The sequence below is a fragment of the Pelophylax lessonae genome, assembly GCF_965119305.1.
Source record: "Pelophylax lessonae genome assembly, chromosome: 3".
Taxonomy (NCBI): Eukaryota; Metazoa; Chordata; class Amphibia; order Anura; family Ranidae; genus Pelophylax; species Pelophylax lessonae.
Genome location: NC_138770.1, coordinates 465368894 through 465391574, shown reverse-complemented (window position 1 = coordinate 465391574; position 22681 = coordinate 465368894). Strand labels below are relative to the sequence as shown.

At 43.0% G+C, this 22681-nt stretch overlaps 1 protein-coding gene across 1 annotated transcript in view; it reads left to right on the top strand.

Moving 5' to 3' along the window:
* The first annotated feature begins 5867 nt into the window (after positions 1-5867).
* PDE10A (phosphodiesterase 10A) overlaps positions 5868-22681 on the top strand; it is a 796398-nt gene continuing 779584 nt past the window's right edge. The window contains exon 1 of the mRNA XM_082252527.1: positions 5868-6204. Coding sequence (XP_082108653.1) covers positions 6120-6204 — 85 coding nt within the window. The 5' untranslated portion in view covers positions 5868-6119. The remainder of the gene's footprint in view (positions 6205-22681) is intronic.

Here is a 22681-nt window from a genome sequence, read left to right as displayed (position 1 = left end):
GGCAGTATGCCCGAGCTCTCTCTGTTTGTGTGTCTCCCTATTTATATCACAGGTGGGCCTGCCAAAACAAAAAGCCTGGAAACTGAGACGAAAATGTTTCAGTTGGCCGGCGGCTGCTACACATAAACATTTCAACTTGGCTATGGACAGTGCTGGGACAAGGCCATCCAGTACCCAGGGCAAAGATGCAAAACTGCACCCCCCACCCCTAGGGTTAGGGTCAGGGCCAGGGACAGGGCCTTGGCACCCACATCCCTGCAATAAACTATTGTGCCCAGGGCAGCCGTCCCTCCTGCCCACCCCTTGTCCCAGCCCTGGCTACGGGTAAGATTCAGAGGTCCAGTTCTATATACAACACATGCAATTATGAAGAGAGAATAGAGCTGGAACATGTCCCTCTCTGGGGAATATATATATTAGGAGGGACTTTCAGAGTAGTGTTAGCCAGGATGTGGATGTTATTCATAATGCACTTTCAGGAAATTTTTTATGCTCGTTTTTTTGGGCAATTTTGGAGTGGTAACTTTGATTTGAATGTGCCTCCCTTAGCTCCAAGAATGCTACAGAAGCTTATGTACAACATTTTGGACATAAGCCAAGTGCGTTTTGCATTATGCTTTTTTCACATATTTTATCGCATAGAAAACATGGCAAAACGCGTGACTGCTACCCGCAATTGGGGTGCCATTATGAAATAAAGGTGCCTCAAGTGAATTGCGTGTTTTAGCACACTTGCAGGGACGCTGGCAGCAATGCAAGTTTCTGCCCACGTTTCTGCTACACCTAAGTGTGAATGGGGCCTTAGGCAAAGGCGAGCATATGCACAGTCAAAAGAGTACTTTATTGTTTGTAAGTGTAAACCTGATTGGCCAAAAAGCTGGTGGTGGTTCGGGGAAGTGATTGTGCTCTTGGTGGTGCGATTATAGGTACCCCTTTGTATGTCACACACCAGGTAGCCTCTTATCTGAGCTAGTTTCCCACCCGAAAAAGCACTCACCTGCCCAAAAAATCCAGCATGTCTGCTGCCTCCTAAGGCTGTGTGAGCTGAGGAGAGCAGTCAGCTGAGAGACTTCTAAAGCTTGGGGTCATTCCTTGGAGTTATCTGGGTTAAAACCTGCCTTAATAAGAAGTTCTAGATGCAAGTGTTTCATCTTTGGAGTTTGAGTTACCTGCAAGCGTTTTATTATTTTTGTTTGGTAAGAAACCGATTTATCTGGTGAAGAATAGCACTGTCATTTGGGTGTTCATGCAATTGCCATTTTTCACTTTGGTAAGGAGTACCTTAAGGTGTCTTTCTATAAGGGATCTTCATTTTTCTTTTGGTTGATGTGCACGCCTATCTATCCTGTTTTGTAAGCAGTGAAAAAGATTGGTGGAGGTTACACCTTTTTCACCATTTTTGTGCACTTTTTCTGTTTTAATCACTGAATATCACATTGGTGTCAATAGTCACAATTTACCATATTTTGTTGGGTTTTACGCTATTGCGTCCTTTTTTTTCATAATTTTTCATGACCCAACGATCATATTCATCATGAGTCTTCTGGTTTCCTGCCTTCCATCAAGTGGACAGGGTTCTGATATTCAAGAACCTGCATTCATCTTTTACCTATCTGGTAAGCATATATCCATGAGGAGCCTGGTTTGAGAATCACGGATTACACCATTTTATTTATGGACTTTATATGGACTTTATTTGTTCCATTCTTATTGTTTTAGCGCGACTTGTTTTACAATTTGGTTCACTGGGGTGTGGTCACACTTGAAGTTGCAGCTTTTCACAATTTCCATTAGCGAGGTTATTATTTCCATTACACAAGTGCACTCCTGAACCCTGCACTCTGTACATAGCACAATCCTGAACCCCCGCACTCTGTACATAGTGCACTCCTGAACCATGCATGTGACCCTTGCTTGGCTCCTAATGAGAATTAAAACATGGAGGACGTAATGACCACTCCATCACCTTACCCTTACATGCTCTTTGCAAAACCATTAAACAGAGTGGGTAAGTAAATCATTTAGGTAAAATGAAAAGATAAGTAAACTAGTATTTGGTATTGTTAGGAGGAATGTGGAAGGAGGCTGAACTTTTACCAACGTCTAGTCAATTACATGAATCCTGGATAGGGTGGCATACCGTACTTTGAGGCTGGGTTCACACTTAAATTAGATTCGGCTCACAGCAGGGGTCCGGTGCGTCCCTGTTCTCCATTTCAGGGACGAATTAGGCCTGAATTTTTACCTGAATTCGGACCTGAAATGGAGCCAAAGACACACAGGACCCCTGTGTAATCTGCTCTGCAGCCGCCACGGAGATGTGTGAACTGGCACCAGTGAGAGCCGGGCACACTCTCCTGTCATGTGAATTGAATGCTGGGAAACCCGCATCCAATTCGCAATAGTGTGAACCCAGCCTAAGGCCCCTTTCACACACGGAGTCTATTCGGATCCACCTGTCAGTTTTTTTGGCGGATCTTAACGGACGCCCCATGCATCTCTATTGGGCATTGGATGTCAGCGGAGACATGTCCGCTGACATCCGATCCCATCCGATCCGTCAAAACTGGACGGATGGAAACCCTATTTTCCATCCGTCTGGTGGATTGGATCGGATGAGAATGGACACACGGTCCGTTCCCATCCGATTCCCCCATAGAGAAGAATGGAGACCTGACAGCTGTGTCTAAACACACAGAGCGGAGACACAGCTGTCATCCGCTTGCTCAGTGGGGAATCGGCGGACCGATCTCCCGCTGAGAAAAACTGAGTCCGTCTGACAGACTCCCTGTGTGAAAGGGGCCTAACTCTTGCATCATGTATCACTTTAATTTTGAAGTATTGGGCTCTGTACAAGTACTATTGTTCTGTTTGTTCTGCAGTAAATCACATCCCTTAGATAGCAGATGTATTTAAAAAAAAAAAAAGGATTTAACAATGGCAGCAAATCCGTGAAAAGGTAGTCAAATGCCAGATATAGCTAAGAGCATGGGCAGTAAGCCGGAGAAACGATTTGATTTATGGGGATGATCATAATAAAAAATTCCATTAGGTTCTCAATGAGAAAGAGGAGAGGGAGAGGGGGTCTATTTATGTCACCGGAGGCAGCATTGACGCAGACATCGCTGACGTTAGCACAAGCTGCAAACAGAGGAGGCAGGCACAGCATCACACAGCACCCATCACACCTCCCATTCATTCAACTTCTGATTCTAAAATCCCACAATAATGTACAAAATGTCATCATCAGTGTCTGCAGCAATGACTTCTTACCATTTAATCCACCAAACATCTGGAGAGCCAGATCTCCCACATCTATAGAAAAAAGAAAAGGCAAATTAGTTCAGTTTGTTCTATAAATACATGAACCTATGCAATGTGTTAACTATACAGAGTTCCTATGTAATCCAACCCTTATATGATTATACAATATTATTATTATACAGGATTTATATAGCACCAACAGTTTGCGTAGCGCTTTACAATGTGAGGGAAGACAATACAGTTACAATACAGGAGGAATTAGAGGGTCCTGCTCGTTAGAGCTTACAATCTATAGTTTTGGATTGCTATAACACTTGTGCGTGTTTCTGCCCCTGATCAGCTCCAGATCGCTGATTGCTGGCTAGCACTTGACATGCTGATGAGGGTCCAGGCTGCTGACGTCTGAGCTCTATTAACATTTCAATGAATCGCTGTTGCAGCTGTCGTAGCAATGGAGCTGCTGATGTCATTGGCTCGTGTTTAATGGGAGACATGCCCTCAGCTTGTTCTACAAGAAGAACTCTAACTTCCCCGGGGATGTCAGTCCTTTTCAGGGGACAGCGATCACAAGACTCTCGTTGGCTCTTCTCATTTTTTCTGCTTGATGATGAGTAGATATCCAGTACTTCTGTATGTATGAATGAAGATACACAGGCATACTTTCAGGATCTCAGCTGTCATCCAAGCTTATTCATTTCACGGATGAGGACAATCGGAGCTCCATCACTTCTGCAGGTAACTGACTTATTGTGTGTTTGGATGTGGGAAGAGGGGGGGAAGTCCTTTTTTTATTTTTTTTAACAAGTAGCTCCATGTGCTTGCATTTATGCTGTTTAAAAAGTCTGGCTGCTAAGAATTGCTGGTTATTAGAGCAGCATAGTGGCTTAGTGGTTAGCACTTCTGATTTGCAGCACTGGGGTTTCTAGTTTGAATCCCACTCAGGACACTAGATGCATTGAGTTTGTATGTTCTCCTTGTGCTTGTGTAGGTTTCTACTTCAAAGAAATGCTGGTAGGGTAATTGACCATGAAATGTATGTTATAGTGTAGAAAGGCAATCAACTTAAAATATATACACACACATTAGGTGCTAAAAGGGATGTTAACACTGAAAATTGTGAAGTAGACTTTTTTACACTGCTATATATACATATATATATATATATACATACATAGACATATATATATATAGACATATATATATACATATACATATACATATATATATATATATATCAATGTATATGTATATATATATATATATATATATATATATATATATATATATATATATATATATATATATATATATATATATATATATATATAGCAGTGTAAAAAAAGTATATATATATATATATATATATATATATATATATATATATATATATATATATATACATATACATACCTCTAGCAAATGTTTGCCTAAAAATAAGGATTAAGGATTACCATATATTGCAATGCATGATTAAGCTGGCCAAATATGTTTAAAGTAATCCCTGTCACCTAACAATACAGGCAACAATCAAATCAAACAAATAATCACAGAACCAGATGATTGACTCTGTGAATTTTCAAAAAGACACCTACCATGTCATCACTCAATTGTGAGCAAAACCAATGGATATCATCAAAATGATTCTGATCAATCTGGATGGAAAATCCAATTGTAGGAAAGTAGATAGATCAATATGATTGTTGGGCACACGGCAAAGCGAACAATTTTTTCGAACTTATGACCATATCTTTCCCCCAGATTGTAAAGCTCATCATACCGGTTGCAATCGGGCCATACAATCTGTACAATGAATTTTAGATTTATCAAAACTATGTAAGATGAGGACCTACCTACACTTTTCAATCAATCTGCATCCAATCAGGCAGGCTCTTGAACTACATAGTTGCTGCTAGATCTAAAGGATATTGTACAGTCAGATTGTAATGTGTGAGATGAGCTTAAATCGATCGACAATACAATTGTGTATAAAATTGTTGTGTGTATGGCCACCATTAGCTAAAAAATGTAGATTGTAAGGCCAGGTACTGCTATAGCATGTAAAGCACTGTGTAAATTACCAGCACTATATAAATACCTGTAATTAATAGATAATTAGAGCCTGATTGAAGGCAGAAATGATAGGGTAAACTTACCAACATGCCAAGATCGAAGCTTAGTTGATAGATTTATTTCCCCACAGAGACAGAGTGTTTTCCTTGGATGGAAGGAGAACCAGTGACAACATGATGGATCCAGCTTGAAGCACAGAGGTTGCACATGTTGCCACATCAAGGAAGACCATCGCAATGTACTCCAATGTCATGTGCACGTCACAGAGCTGCTCTGAACTTTGGCCAGGGGACTTTGGAAGAGGAAATGGGACTCAATCACCTTTCTGTCCTACATTGAGTTCATTAAGCAGAGAGAACCTTGAAATGTATTACTGTGAGCAAGGCACATGACCCATTTCCAGGAATTTCATCGGAAAAGCGGAGGAATTACATTAACATGATCTGTAGCTATAACCTCACCTGTCCTCCACCTTTCAATGACTGCATGTAAAATCTCAGTGGTTTCCCTTCCATGCCTTCCTATGTGTTCCCCCCACCTTCTTGCAACCTGCTGGTAGCTGAAGAGAAAAAAAAACAGGAATAAAAGAGAACTGAGAATTGCATTGATGGAATTGTGATTTGTAGAATTTTTCCTCTTAGTCCCTGCCTCCTACTTGCTCTCTAGCCACTCCAAAGTCTCTCTCTCTCCCCATAGCAAAGCATTTTCTTTTTTATCTCTCACTACTCAATCAGTTCATCATCCCCTGAGCACCACCAAGACAATATCACATCTACACCCTGCAGATGTCGAAGAAACGCAAAACAAGTGATAGTGAGTCGAACATTCCCCAAGCTGTGTCCCCAACAAGCCTTGAGAGAGCAGATCAAGGTAAGAGGGATGCCATGGTGTCTGTTGGCTGAAAGGGTTGGCATTGTCGGCTGTGGGCAAGATCACCTTGAAAAATGGGCACAGGTTCATTTGTGCTGAATGTTGTGCCTTCAAACTGTTGTGTTGCTGGTACATGGTTTTCCTTATTACGTCGTAAGAAATGGGTGGGTGGGATTGGGGGCCTTACAGGGAATTCCCACTGATTTTACCAGTTTCAAAGTCCTAAGTGGAATCAGAAATGTGCCGTCTATCATTGAACTGAATGCCTTGCTGCCTTTATTATGTCAGATACTCTTATCTTTATATATAAGGTCTATCTTGTTTTTTTTGGTTTCCTCAAAATATTATGTTATGTACAATGCTAAAAAGATATATTTTTGACTGTACTGTGTTATTGATTTGGTTTGGCTTGTCAAACACCAGTTGTGAGTGGTAGCACATGATGGTGTATTGATAGATGAAGCAAATATGGAGTAGTTTTTTCAGGATATAGCTTTGTTACACGCACGACAATTGTTAACACTCGGTGAAAGGTTTTTTCTTTTTTCTTTCCTGGCTTGTGTCACTGATAAATAATATTTATGCTGGAATTGTAGAGTGAGAGTGTGATCAATTTTTCACAATTCTAATGTGCTTATAGGATAACATTCATATAACTATTTTAGAGCTTTTATACAAATGTCATTTTTTTAATTTTTTTTTAATAACCTGAATATGGCTTTGGCTTTTATCATTTATAGTTTACACTCATCGCTTTTCTTTTTTTGAAAATACATATACAATTGTTTAAGTAGCAGAGGTGCATTGTATTGCATTTTTTGGTGATAAGGACAAATGCTGGTTACATAATGCATGTTAGAATGCTCGTGATATACCTCCATTCTAAAGGTAATATACTAATGGCAGTACATTCTACATTAGCCCTGTTAACATTTGATTCCTATGAATAAAAGCTCATATTACAGGTTTTCATAATAAAGGATATCGCTTCATCATGCTAAATGGAAGTGGTTTTGTTAAGTTTTAGTTATTTATTACAGGTATTTAAATAGAGCCCACAATTTTACATATTTTGTACATTCACGTCAATGCCTGCACTCTAAAAGCTATCAATCTAAGATTTCCAACACATACACACACACACACATACACACACACACACACACGTCTTTGGAGTGTGGGAAGGAACTGGAGAATTAAGCTGGCCATACACTGTGCGAAGTTCAGCCGGTTCCTGAGGAACTGGCTAAAATTCGCTCAATGGATGGCCCTACTGGCTCCACTTCATTTGCCAAGAGTTGATTATTCAATTGACTTGTCAAAGAGGCCTTCTGGAAAATTGTTAGCCGGACAGTAGTTGCATCCAAACAAATGCAGCCGCAATTCATGTATTTTGACAGTTTCTCGGTTACCAACCCAACATTCTCTCAGTAGGTGGCCCTGCTTCATTACTCATAAGTCAATTGTTTGATAAACTTTTGTGGAAGAATCTTTGCTGGAAAATTTTCGGCAGAACAGTGGCAGCAACCAATCAGATGCAGCTGCAGTTTATGCATTTTGACAGCCCATGGGGCTGGCTGTCAAAATTAAAATAGCCACAGTGTTAGTGCTGTATAGCTGAACATAAAGAATATATCCGTGTATGATCAGCTTTAGGGTTTAGGGCTGGCTACTTAACAACTTGTGAATAGCAGAGCCGGCACCTGCTGGCGTCCTTAACAACCGGTGAAAAGCTGTTTGTTAAGGAGCCAGCACCCAACGGCGTCCTTAACTACTATTCACCACATAGGTGTTAACGCTATGCATTTAAAATGTGCTATTCATTTCTTAACCACTTGCCGACCGCTCACATTGAGCGTACTGCGGCAAAGTGGCTCGTTATCTTCCAGTGACGTAGACGTATGTCACTGGACTCCTCCCCTTGAGGGCGCCGCACGCGCGCCGCCGGAGGCTCACTCCCACTGTATTCAGACACAGCGGGAGTCGGCCCAGGGGAGGAGAGGCGGTGATCACCGCCGCTCTTCCCCGATTGTCGGGGATCGAGTGAGGAAATCCGCCCGCTTGTGTAAACGAAGCGGGCGGATCTCCTCTGTGACAGGCAGGGACAGATTACAGGATTCAGCATAGCCTGTGTCACTCAATCTCCTCCCCCCACACACGTCAGTAAGCACCAGGCATACATCTAACCCCTTGATTACCAATAAAGTTAACCCCTTCCCTGCCAGTGTCATTATTACAGTAACAGTGCATATTTATAGCACTGATTACTGTAGTAATGTCACTGGTACCCCCAAAAGTGTCAAAAATATCAGTTAGGGGTCCGATCTGTCCGCTGCAATGTCGCAGTCCCGCAAAAAAAATCGCAGATCGCCGCCATTACTAGTTAAAAAAAAAACAATAAAAATGACATAAATTTCCCGTAGTTAGTAGCTGCGATAACTTTTGCGCAAACCAATCAAAATACGCTTATTGCAATTTTTTTTACCAAACATATGTAGCAGAAAACAAATTGGCCTTAAATGTTAAAAAATTTTGATTTTTACATTTTTTTGGGGGAATTTCATATAAAAAAATTTGAAAAATGTTATTTTTTAAAAATTGTCGCTCTTTTTTTGTTTATAACGCAAAAAGTAAAAATCGCACAGGTGATCAAATACCGCCAAAAGAAAGCTCTATTTGTGGGGAAAAAAATGACATAAATTTAATTTGGGTACAGCGTTGCACGACTGCGCAATTGTCCGTTAAATTAATGCAGTGCCGAATCGCAAAATATGGCCTGGTCAGGAATGGGGTAAAATCTTCCAGTCTTAAAGCGGTTAAAAATATGCTCATTGAGAATTTTTTTGTCAAAGACATGTAACTAAATACATTGAATATATTCGATATCTTTTAACTGTCAAAATAGAAAAATATTGTTGTTTTTACTAAATTGTCGCTATTTTTTTATTAATATCGCAAAAAATTAAAAGCGCAGAGGTGATCAAATACCACCAAAAGAAAGCTCTGTTTGTGGGGAAAAAAGTACGTAAATTTCGTTTGGGTACGGCATTGCATGACCGCGCAATTGTCAATTAAATTCGCACAGTGCCAAGTTGCAAAAAGTGGCCTGGACGTAAAGCAGGAAAATCCTCCGGTGGTAAAGTAGTTAAAAGGCAGAGCATATTTTAGAAGCATGGTAGTGTGAAAGCAGCCTTATGGACCATCCAAAAAGGATAAGCTGGGCAATGAGAGGCGGCTCTCTAATTAGGCAAATTAGGCGGTCGCCGAAGGCCTCGCACTCACAGGGGCCTCACGGCCGCCTAATATGCCGAGTTACAGAGCCGCCTCTGAGGCTGGCAGCAGGGATCTCCCTGCCATCAGTACAGTCCCGACTCCGAGTCCCGGCCAGTCTGTAAGCAGGAGAATCTGCTACGATTCGGGGCTGTGATCAGGAGCAGCTCACCGCGGAATGGGAGCTCACTGACATCTCCTGATCACAGCCAAATACTGGAGCCGCAGCGCTGACACATCTCCCTCACAGACCACAGACGGGGGAGGAGAGAGAGCTGCTTCTGCTCCTCCTCCCGACCTCTCCACCTGTGCTTGCCCCGCCCACACTCCCCGACAGTTTTCATCTCAGAAGATGAGGTATGGGCGGGAAGAATTTGCAGACCAGGAACAAGAAGAGGAAAGATGGTGCCTGAACCCTGATCCCTCTATCCATCCATCCCTTCCAGTGAGTACTCTGATTTAAGGGGCACCCTTCCTCCATCTCTTTCCATTCCGTTCTTTCTCCCTCCCCTCCTTTCTTTCTTTTCTGTCTGTCCCCCTGTCCCCCTGTCTGTCCCTCTGTCCCCCTGTCTGTCCATCTGTCCCCCTGTCTGTCCATCTGTCCCTCCATCCGTCTGTCCGTCAGTCTGTCCCCCTGTCTGTCTGTCCCCCCTGTCTGTCCATCCATATGTCCCCCTGTCTGTCCGTGCGTCTGTCCCCCTGTCTGTCTGTCCGTCCATCTGTCCCTGTCCCCCTGTCTGTCTGTCCATCCATCTGTCCCCCTGTCTGTCCATCCATCTGTCCCCCTGTCTGTCCGTCCATCTGTCCCCCTGTCTGTCCGTCCGTCTGTCCCCCTGTCTGTCCGTCCGTCTGTCCCCCTGTCTGTCCGTCCGTCTGTCCCCCTGTCTGTCCGTCCGTCTGTCCCCCTGTCTGTCCGTCAGTCTGTCCCCCTGTCTGTCCGTCAGTCTGTCCCCCTGTCTCTCCCCCTGTCTGTCTGTCCCCCTGTCTGTCCGTCTGTCTGTCCGTCTGTCTGTCCCCCTGTCTGTCCGTCCGTCTGTCCCCCTGTCTGTCCGCCTGTCTCCCTGTCTGTCCGTCCGTCTGTCCCCCTGTCTGTCCGTCCGTCTGTCCCCCTGTCTGTCCGTCCGTCTGTCCCCGTCTGTCCATCTGTCCCCCTGTCTGTCCATCCGTCTGTCCGTCTGTCTGTCCCCCTGTCTGTCCGTCCGTCTGTCCCCCTGTCTGTCCCCCCGTCTGTCCCCCCGTCTGTCCGTCCGTCTGTCCGTCCGTCTGTCCCCCCGTCTGTCCGTCCGTCTGTCCCCCTGTTTGTCCCCCTGTCTGTCCGTCTGTCCCCCTGTCCGTCCGTCCGTCTGTCCCCCTGTCCGTCCGTCTGTCCCCCTGACTGTCCGTCCGTCTGTCCCCCTGTCTGTCCGTCCGTCTGTCCCCCTGTCTGTCCCCCGTCTGTCCCCCTGTCTGCCCGTCTGTCCCTCTGTCCCCCTGTCTGTCCCTCTGTCCCCCTGTCTGTCTGTCTTTCCCCCTCATGCAAGCACAAATCCTTCTTTTTTTTTTATTACTATACAGACCAGGATCCCTCAGTTTCACTCCAGTTCTCCTCTACCCATCCCTCATCATCTACCCACTCCCCCCTTTTACCCCCTCCTCCTTCTCCCTTACCCCATGGTTCCCAGTCCCATCCCTCTCCTATTCATCCCATGTGATTTCCACAGTACACATCCCACCCACACAAGCAGCCGTAATTAGATGCTCGGCCTTGGGGTTCTTCCTTAACCTCTGCGAAGGGGGTGAGTGGGGCCTCATGTCTAAATTCTGCCTAAGGCCTCACAAAGCCTAGAGCCGCCTCTGTGTGCAATAATAAATATTTTCTAATCTTATGTCATTTGCATCAGGGTAACACTCAACCTGTAATAAATCAATTCATTAAAGACCACGCCTACCCAAAATCCCTATTTCAGTTTTGTTTGACTGCTACCTTCTCTTATGTCTTAAATATTCCAGTGGCCAGATAAGGAAATCAAAATTCCCAGAGCCAATCTGCTGCTGTGGCCCTCACCAAACTAAATCATATACAGTGCCTTGCGAAAGTATTCAGCCCCCTTGAACTTTGCGACCTTTTGCCACATTTCAGGCTTCAAACATAAAGATATAAAACTGTAATTTTTTGTGAAGAATCAACAACAAGTGGGACACAATCATGAAGTGGAACGAAATTTATTGGTTATTTCAAACTTTGTTAACAAATAAAAAACTGAAAAATTGGGCATGCAAAATTATTCAGCCCCTTTACTTTCATTGCAGCAAACTCTCTCCAGAAGTTCAGTGAGGATCTCTGAATGATCCAATGTTGACCAAAATGACTAATGATGATAAATAGAATCCACCTGTGTGTAATCAAGTCTCTGTATAAATGCACCTGCACTGTGATAGTCTCAGAGGTCCGTTTAAAGCACGGAGAGCATCATGAAGAACAAGGAACACAACAGGCAGGTCCGAGATACTGTTGTGGAGAAGTTTAAAGCCGGATTTGGATACAAAAAGATTTCCCAAGCTTTAAACATCCCAAGGAGCACTGTGCAAGCGATAATATTGAAATGGAAGGAGTATCAGGCCACTGCAAATTTACAAAGACCTGGCCGTCCCTCTAAACTTTCAGCTCATACAAGGAGAAGACTGATCAGAGATGCAGCCAAGAGGCTTATGATCACTCTGGATGAACTGCAGAGATCTACAGCTGAGGTGGGAGACTCTGTCCATAGGACAACAATCAGTCGTATACTGCACAAATCTGGCCTTTATGGAAGAGTCTTGGCCACCGTGTTGCAGCTCAGTTTCAGAGTCTTGGCAATCTTCTTATAGCCTAGGCCATTTTTATGTAGAGCAACAATTATTTTTTCTAGATCCTCAGAAAGTTCTTTGCCATGAGGTGCCATGTTGAACTTCCAGTGACCAGTATGAAAGAGTGAGAGTGATAACACCAAGTTTAACACACCTGCTCCCCGGTCACACCTGAGACCTTGTAACACTAACGAGTCACATGACACCAGAGAGGGAAAATGGCTAGTTCGGACAAATTTGGACGTTTTCACTTAGGGGTGAACTCACTTTTGTTGCAAGCAGTTTAGACTTTATTGGCTATGTGTTGAGTTATTTTGAGGGGACAGAAAATTTACACTGTTATACAAGCTGTACACTCACTACTTTACATTGTAGCAAACTGTCATTTCTTCAGTGTTGTCACATGAAAAGATATAATAAAATATTTACAAAAATGTGAGGGGTGTACTCAATTTTGTGAGACACTGTGTGTGTGTGTGTGTGTGTGTGTGTGTGTGTGTGTGTGTGTGTGTATCTAGGCCTGGGTAAATATATAAATGCATTATATATTGGCCCATGGCTGCTGTTCAAATTTAAATTTAATATTACATTTTAAATTTAAAATTCTAGGAATCCCTAATGGACAAATATAAACCATGTTTCAATGTTCTTACTCCTGTATTTAGATGTAAAACCTAAATAGCACAGCTATCACAAATAATCCCCGCAATGTGCCTAATATGTGTATTTTCCTATGGTTGTCAGCTCCATACAGTGGGCCTGATGCTGTATTTTCCTGATTAAGGTAATTTCAGGAAAGTACCACATTGTGACTGTATTAGAAATATTATGAGGACTGTCTGAATGCTAATGCATCTGCACAACAAATTGTAAATAGACCCCTAAGTGTACAGATGCTCTTTGTATCATGAACTATTGCTATTTAATTTAATACTTGTTTTTGTTTTTTCCTTTTTCCATCCTCCTCCTCTCCTGCAGCCTCCTTGCATCCACTTACTGTCTACATCCATGCACTCTAATGATGATTTGGGTTTGGTTTTTAGATGGCGACAGCAGTAGACCCAGAAAATGGAGATATGCCTGTGCTCAAATCCTAAATGCATACATTTATATAACACATGAGGTGCTACAGAGGTGAGGCCACATGTTAACACTAAAGATGTTAACACTAAGATTCTGAATTAACCCATTTAGCACTCTGTTACATATATATTCCATGACATATTTTAAGTAAACTTAAGAAAACTTGCATAAAAACAGGGGTTCTTGGCTTGAATAAATTGTGTGTGTGTGCGTGTGTGTGTGTGTGTATATATATATATATATATATATATATATATATATATTGTACAGGTCACCGAAGGTGGGTCCTGGAAGGATGCTATATTTCCCCTCTGTTTGGACTATGGTCTCTTTAAGGGAACAAAAGGGGTTAACTCATTGTTCAGAGGAATTGGGTTTAAGAAAGTAAGGAAGTTGTAGGTGTGGTGATGGACTATAGACGGTGGATGGTGGACTTTTGTACAGCCAAGAGGGTGCATGTCAGTGTCCTGGCTGGAAACATGTTGCCAGAGGAAGTTACCCTCTCCAAAAGTGGGGACTGTTTAATTGCAAAGGCAGATCTGAACTCTTCAAGTCGGTGAGACTGTTTTCCTTTGTTTTTTGCTGCTATGAAGCCTGTTTAAGTTAATAAACGTTTCTTTGATTGCAACGCCTGTGTCCTGCAATCCAGCTGATTCCCCAAACATTGCAATAAATATATATATATATATATATATATATATATATATATATATATATATATATATATATATATATATATATATACATATATATTTACTGCTCAAAAAAATAAAATGAACACTTTGAAAACACATCAGGTCTCAATTAGGAAAAATATGATGGATATCTATATTGATATGGACTGGGTAATGTGTTAGGAATGAAAGGATGCCACATAGTTTAACGGAAATGAAAATTATCAACCTGCAGCGGGCTGAATTCAATGACACCCCGAAAATCAAAGTGAAAAAATGATGAAGCAGGCTAGTCCATTTTGCTGAAATTTTATTGCAGCAACTCAAAATGGTACTCAGTAGTTTGGCCCCTGGGGTATTTCCTCACAGATCTGGACCAGGGCATCACTGAGCTCCTGAACAGACTGAGGTGCAACCTGGTGGCATCAGATGGACCAAAACAGAGTTACATAGTTACATAAGCGTTGAGGTTGAATAAAGACTATAGTCCATCCAGTTCAACCTGTGAAGGTGTGTGTGGCCGTAATCATCTCACATACCCCTTAATGTTCTGATCCTTGAGATGTATGTCCAAGAGTCTTTTGAAAGTAGCCATACCCCCCGCGGAAACCACCTCTTGTGGTAGAGAATTCCACAATCTTTTATCCCTAACAGTAAAGAACCCCCTGCGTTGCCTGAGGTTAAAACGCTTCTCCTCTAATCGCATTGTATGACCTCGCGTCCTCATGCAATCCTTGCGACTGAATAGTTTTTTTTCTATGCTGAGATCATCGTTGAGGTATTTGTAAATTGCTATCATGTCCCCTCTCAGGCGTCTCTTCTCCAGGGAGAATAAATCAAGCGACTGTAAACGTTCTTCATAATTAAGGTCCTCCAATCCCCTAATCAGTTTAGTTGCCCTTCTCTGGACTATCTCCAGCTCCAACACATCCCTCCTGAGGACTGGTGACCAGAACTGGACAGAATACTCCAGATGCGGTCGGACCAGAGTTTTATAAATTGGTAGGATTATAGTTTTATCTCTGGAAAACATCCCCTTCTTTATGCATGCTAATATTCTGCCGTCTTTGGCAGCTGCAGCTTGACATTGCATGCTACTGCCTAATCTATCCTTTACTAAGACTCCCAGATCTTTCTCCATTTTTGATTCTCCCAAAGGTTCCCCCACTAAAGTGTATTGTGCTTTTATGTTTTTAGTCCTCAAGTGCAAAACCTTACACTTCTCCACATTAAACCTAATTTGCCATTTAGTTGCCCACTCTGTTATTTTGTTCAGGTCATTCTGTAAGATATCTGCCTCATGTTGTGAAGTTATTGCCCTGCACAATTTTGTGTCATCTGCAAAAACTGAGATCGAGCTACTGATCCCGTCCTCAGTGCTTTTTATGAATAAATTGAGCAAAGTTGGTTCCAGGACTGAGCCTTGGGGGACCCCCCTTACCACCCCAGACCAGTCTGAGTACACGTTATTTATTATTACTCTTTGGCCCTTTTAACCAGTTCCATATCCAAGCGCAAACCTTGTGGTCGATGCCTGCAGACCTTTTTTTATAAATTAAGTGCTTATGGGGAACTGTATCAAATGCCTTAGCAAAATACAAGTACAACACATCCACTGGTCTCCCCCTATCTAACTCACAGCTCACCTGCTCGTAGAATGTCAACAGATTGGTTTGACAAAAATGCCCTTTTGTAAACCCGTGCTGATTACTGCTGATGATGCTGTTGTCTTTAGCAAACTCTTGAATATAGTCCCTTATCATCCCCTCCAGAAGTTTACATACTATTGACGTCACGCTCACCGGCCTATAATTTCCCGAGATATGCCTCTGCCCTTTTTTGAAAATCGGTATAACGTTAGTTTTCCTCCAATCACCTGGTACCTTTCCTGTCATAATACTGTCAGTAAAGATCAGGAACAGTGGACTAGATATAGTTTTACTAAGTTCTTTGAGTACTCTCGGATGTACGCCATCCGGGCCTGGTGATTTATTTGTATTAATTTTATCCAGCCTTTCCCTGATTTTACCCTCTGTTAGCCATAGCAGCAAGTCCTGTGAAGTACTGCTAACCATACAGTCGTGGTCAGTATATCCCTCCTTTTCCTGTGTAAAGACTGAGGAGAAAAAAGCATTAAGCACGGTTGCCTTCTCAGTGTCCTTTGTAACCATCCTCCCCTCATCGTTAATTATGTTTGCAACATGCTCGGACCTCGTTTTTTTGCTGTTGATATATTTAAAGAATTTCTTAGGGTTCTTTTTACTATCCTTCGCCATTTGTCTCTTGAAGTTGATTTTAGCCATTTTGATTTCGTATTTACATTTCTTATTTGCTTCCTTGTATTGCTGGAAGGCCGATATTGTGCCCTCCGATTTATATTTCTTGAAGTCCATTTTTTTTCCCCTAATACGTTTTTTTATATTACGGATTAGCCAGCCTGGTTTGGTTTTGTCTCTTCTAAATTTATTTCCCATAGGAATGCACTGCGAGATGCATTTGTTTAATATGTTCCTAAAATATTCCCATTTTTCCTCTGTGGCCAGTGTTCCTAGGGTTTGGTCCCAGTTTACCTTCTCCATCATTGAGCACAATTTGGGAAAGTTTGCCCTTCTGAAGCTTTGGGTTCTTATGTTCCTCTCTTGCCTTGTTATATTGTTATTTACGCTAAATGTGATCATCCTGTGATCACTAGAGCCCAGGTTGTCCTGGACTCCTACCTCCGAGATTAGGTCTGGGTCATTGGTGATCAATAGATCCAAGACTGCGTTTTCTCTAGTAGGAGAATCCACCAACTGAGACATGTAGTTATCCTGTAAGGTTTCCATGAATAGACGGGCCTTCTGTGAGTGATTAGTCCCCTCTCCCCAGTCAATGTCGGGATAATTGAAGTCCCCTAATATGATGACTGATCCCAGCTTTGCCACTTTTCCCAACAGTGATATAAATTCCAGCTCTACCTCCTCCTTTTGGTTGGGTGGCCTATAACAAACCCCCACAATTACTTTCCCCTTTCCTCCTTCCCTATGGAGTTCTACCCACACTGATTCTAACTCCGTACTCATCCCTTCCATAATATCACTCCTCTTCACCACCCTTAAATTTTTCTTGACATAGACCCCTCCCCCTCTTTTTCCTACCCTGTCCTTCTGATACACAGAATACCATTTGATATTGGCCAGCCAGTCATGTGAGGGGGTCGAACCAATTTTCTGTTATTTCCACAAGGTCTATGTCCTCCTCATGTACCAACATTTCAAACTCATCCATTTTATTAGCTAGGCTCCTGGCATTTAGATATACCCCTCTTAGTTTTATGGAAGTGAATGGTGCTTATTTTTATTCTTGTTTGGTCTGAGGTTTGCCCGCACAGTCCCCCCAATTGACGTTACGGATCTACCGTCGTTGCTGGTCCCAATAATACCTTCTGTCCTTTGTTCCCTCCTGACTGACTCTACTTCTGAGCCCTCCCCCCCATCTCCTAGTTTAAAAGCCCCTCCAACTTGGTGGCCATCTTTCTCCCCAAAAGAGCTGTTATGTCCCCATAAAGGTGCAGCCCGTCCTTACTAAAGAGCCAGTAGCCAACTGAGAAGTCAGCCCAGTTCTCCAGGAACCCAAACCCCTCCTTCCTACATCAGTTCCTCAGCCACTTGTTAAGTTCCCTAATCTCCTTCTGCCTCTCTTGTTTGGCTCGAGGTACCGGCAGTTTTTCAGAGAATTGGATTTAGGCCAGGCAAGCATGGGAGCCACTCAATGGTATCAATTCATTCATCCTCCAGAAACTGGCTGCATACTCTCACCTCATGAGGCCGGGCATTATTATGCACAAGGAGGAACCCAGGACCCACTGCACCAGCATAGGGTCTGACAATGGGTCCAAAGATTTCACCCCAATACCTAATGGCAGTAAGGGTCCCGTTGTCTAGCATGTAGAGGTCTGTGCGTCCCTCCATGGATATGCCTCCCCAGACCATCACTGACCACCACCAAACCGGTCATGCTGAACAATGTTACAGGCAGCATACCATTCTCCATGGCTTCTCCAGACCCTTTTATGTCCATCACATGTGCTCAGGGTGAACCTGTTCTCATCTGTGAAAAGCACAGGGCATCAGTGGTGGACCTGCCAATTTTGGTGTTCCATGGCAAATGCCAATCAAGCTCCATGGTGTGGGGTAGTGAGCACAGGGTCCACTAGAGGACGTTGGGCCCTCAGGCCACCCTCATAAAGTCTGTTTCTGATTGTTTGGTCAGAGACATTCACACCATTGGCCTGCTGGTGGTCATTTTGTATGGCTCTGGCAGTGCTCCTCCTGTTCCTCCTTGCACAAAGGAGCAGATACCGGTCCTACTTATGGGTTAAGGACATTCTTTGGCACTGTCCAGCTCTCCTAGAGTAACTACCTGTCTCCTGGAATCTCCTCCATGCTCTTGATACTGTGGTGGGAGACACACCAAACCTTCTGGCAATGGCACGTATTGATGTGCCATCCTGGAGGAGTTGGAATGCCTGTGCAACCTCTATAGGGTCATCCTACCAAAAGTGACACTGACCCTAGCCAAATGCAAAACTAGTGAAAAACATTTAAAAAAGATGAGAAGGGAAAAAAATTTCAGTGGCCTCGACCTGTTAAAACAATCTGTTTTTTTAGGTCGTCTCATTGTTGCCCATCTAGTGCCCCTGTTTTTAAATTCATTAACACCAAAGCAGCTAAAACTGATTAACAGATTAACTGCTACTTAACTGAACAGATCAATATCCAAGGAGTTTAACTAACTTGATGCTATACTCTGATTAAAAAGTGTTCCTTTAATTTTTTGAGCAGTGTGTGTGTGTATATATATATATATATATATATATATATATATATATATATATATATATATATATATATATTAAAAGTGTGCCTAAAACCAAAACTTGTTTCCTTTTTGTGGATACAATGTAGTAGAGATACAATTTTAGATTTCCCTTTCAGTCTTGGTGACAGTGGTCACAAAAACAAACAGAGAGGGTGAATCTTCCAGCACAGAAGGACAGCAATAAATACCTGCCAGAGCCTCTAACAGTACCCAGCTCTATTAAAAAAAAATAATAATAATATGTTTTGACTTGAGTTGGCCTTTAAATACTGAAGCTTGCATTCATGTTTGTCAGCATTTTCAGAGCCACAATGCCATCTCTGTAAATTGTGGCTTTAATCAGAGGGAGTACCCACACTGGGACAGGGATAGCAATGAATATTTTGACAGCAAGCTGATCTTTGTCTCCCCCCACCCACAATAGTTTTACTGCGGGCAGGTGATATAGCTGGACGTCACTGAGCACATGCGCACTGGGACGCCCCTTCTGGGACTGCTTTGATCAGCCGGGATGTCACATGATCGCTATGTGATCACATGATCTCAGTGTCATCACAGCTGTTATGAATGGGTTTCATTCATGCCAGTTGTGCTTAGTGTTGTGATGCAGTGATTGGCCCACAGCTATCACATGGTACATGGGCCAAATTACTTTTAAAGGCCCTGGAGCACCAGGACAATGGAAATGCCCACAAAATGACCCCATTTTGGAAATAAAACACCCCAATGTATATTTTATAAGGCATAATGAGTCTTTTGAACATGTCGTTTTTTTCCACACGTTTTTGGAAAACGCATTTTTTTACAAATTTTTTTACTCACTTTTTATACATTTTTACGGCACTGATGGGCACTGATGAGGATCCACTGATGGGCACTGATGTGCACAATTGGGCAGTGATGAGCACTAATGGAGCACTGTGGTGGCACTGATGAGCACTTTAGTGGCACTGATGAGCACTCACTGATGGTACTGTAGGGCACTGATGTGCACTGTAGGGCACTGAAGGTCACTGATGAGCACTGACAAGCACTCACTGATGTGCACTATAGGGCACTGATAAGCACCCACTGATGGCACTGTAGGGCACTGATGAGCAATGTAGTGGCACTGATGAGTACTGGAGTGGCACCGTAGGGCACTGATGAGCACTGTAGTGGCACTGATGGGCACTGAAGTGGCATGGATGACACTGTAGTGGCACTGCAGGGCACTGATGAGCACTATAGGACACAAAGGATCAAGCCAACTCACGCTGCTGCAGTGTTTCTCTCTCCTCACACCGACACACATGTGAGGAGAGGAGAGAGAAACACAGCAGCAGCGTGAGCTGAACTGGGCATGATCCTGGTTTGTTGACAAAGTGATCGCACCATCATCGGCTGGAGCGATCACATGGTAAAGGGCATCTGTGATTGGCTCTTTACCCTGATCACTGATGAGCACTGTAGTGGCACTGATAGGCACTGCAGGGCACTGATGAGAACTGTACCTTGATCCATGATGTGCTGGGTTCTGCAGACCCTGCGATCACGGACAGTTCCAGGTGAGCGCCCCAGGGGGTGTGCGAGAAGCTCAAGTATGGGAGGCCGTCATATGACATCCTCCCAGAACTAGCCGGCCGCGCTGTAGCCATCATTCGGCTATAGTGTGGTCGGCAAGTGATTAAAATCCATGTGGAAATAAACAGCAATGCACCCAAACATACCAAGATGACTGCCGCTCCGAAACCCAGATGCGGCAGCGTGATGTCAACGTGTAGCGCTCCTCCCTACGTGTTTCATGCATGTCTTCAGAGGATCCGCCTACCACTGACATCAGATTAAGCTTCATTAAATAGCCTGTGGAGCGTGGAATCAACCAGCGCCATTTGAAATTAAACAAACATGTACAGTAATAAGTACCTGCTCTGTGCAAACCTCCTCTTCTTGGGTCCCCTGCCATTGCGCCTGGCTACTCCCCCCTGCCTAGTGCCCCATAGCAAGCTGCTTGCTTTGGGGGCACTCCTGCGTGCTCTCCCCTGAGCCCCGCTTAGCCCTGCCCCCTATTTCCTCCTCACTGGCTGTGATTGACAGCAGCGGGGGCCAATATGTCTGAGTTGTGTTTGAGCCAATAAGTAGGGAGAGAGCAAAGAGAGCTGCTGCTCTCATGCACATTACTGGATCAAGATCAGGCTCAGGTAAGTATAAGGGAGGGGGGGCTAGAATACATTAAGGTAAAAAAACCTTTTGCCTTTAGAACCAATAACCATATCCTCCTGAAAGATACAGAAGCCCTGAAGATGTACAGGCTTACCCAAGACAGCTGGTTGCCCATAGTATGTATCTGCACCAAAACAGACCAGTAAAACCAGGCAACCATTCAAACGCATACCTGGCAGATAAAACTGAGTGGGGCAATTATTTTTTTTAGGACAACGTGTGATGTAAAGTGATGCTGAATAATATATTCTAACCTTTGTAAAGTGGTTTCTGGTACGAAAGGGTTGTTCACTAATTGGGTTCATTTATCGGGACATGGCATTAGGAAGGAGTGAGATGCAATTGGAGTTAACTTCAGAGCGTTCCCTCTGTGCTGATCGGCAGTTAGAGATATATATATAGAGATGTAGGACTGTATAATTCAGCTCAGCTATGCTAGAGATGGTATACATATATAATGATTTGCAATATAAACCCCACGCTACAGTTTTTTATATAGCGCATATAGCTGCCTGCACAGATGGTTAACCCTAATGAGAGTAGCCTAAAACACGGCCAGATGTATACAGCGCTACTATTTGTTTATCCCCAATAATAAAGTGTCAAGCATCAACTTCTGCATGATCCATAAAGTGCTCTGTGCTTTTATCATAAAGTGCTTTGTGACTATGAATTATCAAAAAAGTGCTCTATGCTTTAAAATGACTATGCTGTAAATAATAAACACATAAATAGTCCATACACATAGGAAATCCATATTGTATAACAGGAAAAAAGTACTCAGTGCTTCTAATACAACTTTCTCCTGTAAATGACACTCAGTGCTCCCCTCCTATGTTTCCACACTCACTGGAAGAATAAAAAGTGCAAGCATCTGATGTATAAATGCCACTGATGATTCTCGATCTGTCCCCCTGGCCCTCTTGGGGTTAGAATAGGCTTGATATTACTCCATTATGTGTGCATGTATGGGGAGATAAAGATCAAACCATCCTCCATAAGGAAATTCTATTTATTTATTAAAATATACATAAAACCAATGAGATTTACGCACATATTACATAGGCTCGCATTACACAGCATGTATCGCATCTAATGGTGTCCTGGCATAGACTCCACCTATGTGTATGGACTTTTTATATGTTTAATATTTACAGAAGAGCCATTTAGAGGCATAGAACACATTTTTGATAAATCATAGTTACAAAGCACTGTATGATTCTTTAATGATTTAAAGGCACAGAGCACTTTATGGGTCATGTAAAGGTTGATGATTGACATTTTATTATTGTGGATACACAAATAGTAGCACCGCATACATCTGACCATACATACATACATAATGGACATTTATTACATGGCAACCTTGTGGACTTGAAGTGATTGTAAAGTATCGTTTTTTTTAAAAGGTTTTGCACAGAGCAGCCTGGATCTTCCTCTTCTCTGGTCCCTCGTTCCTGTTCCTGGCCCCTCCCTCCTATTGAGTGCCCCCACAGCAATCAGCTTGCTATGGGGGCACCCTAGCCAAGCTACATCTCCATTCAGACAAGGAGCTGCCGTTA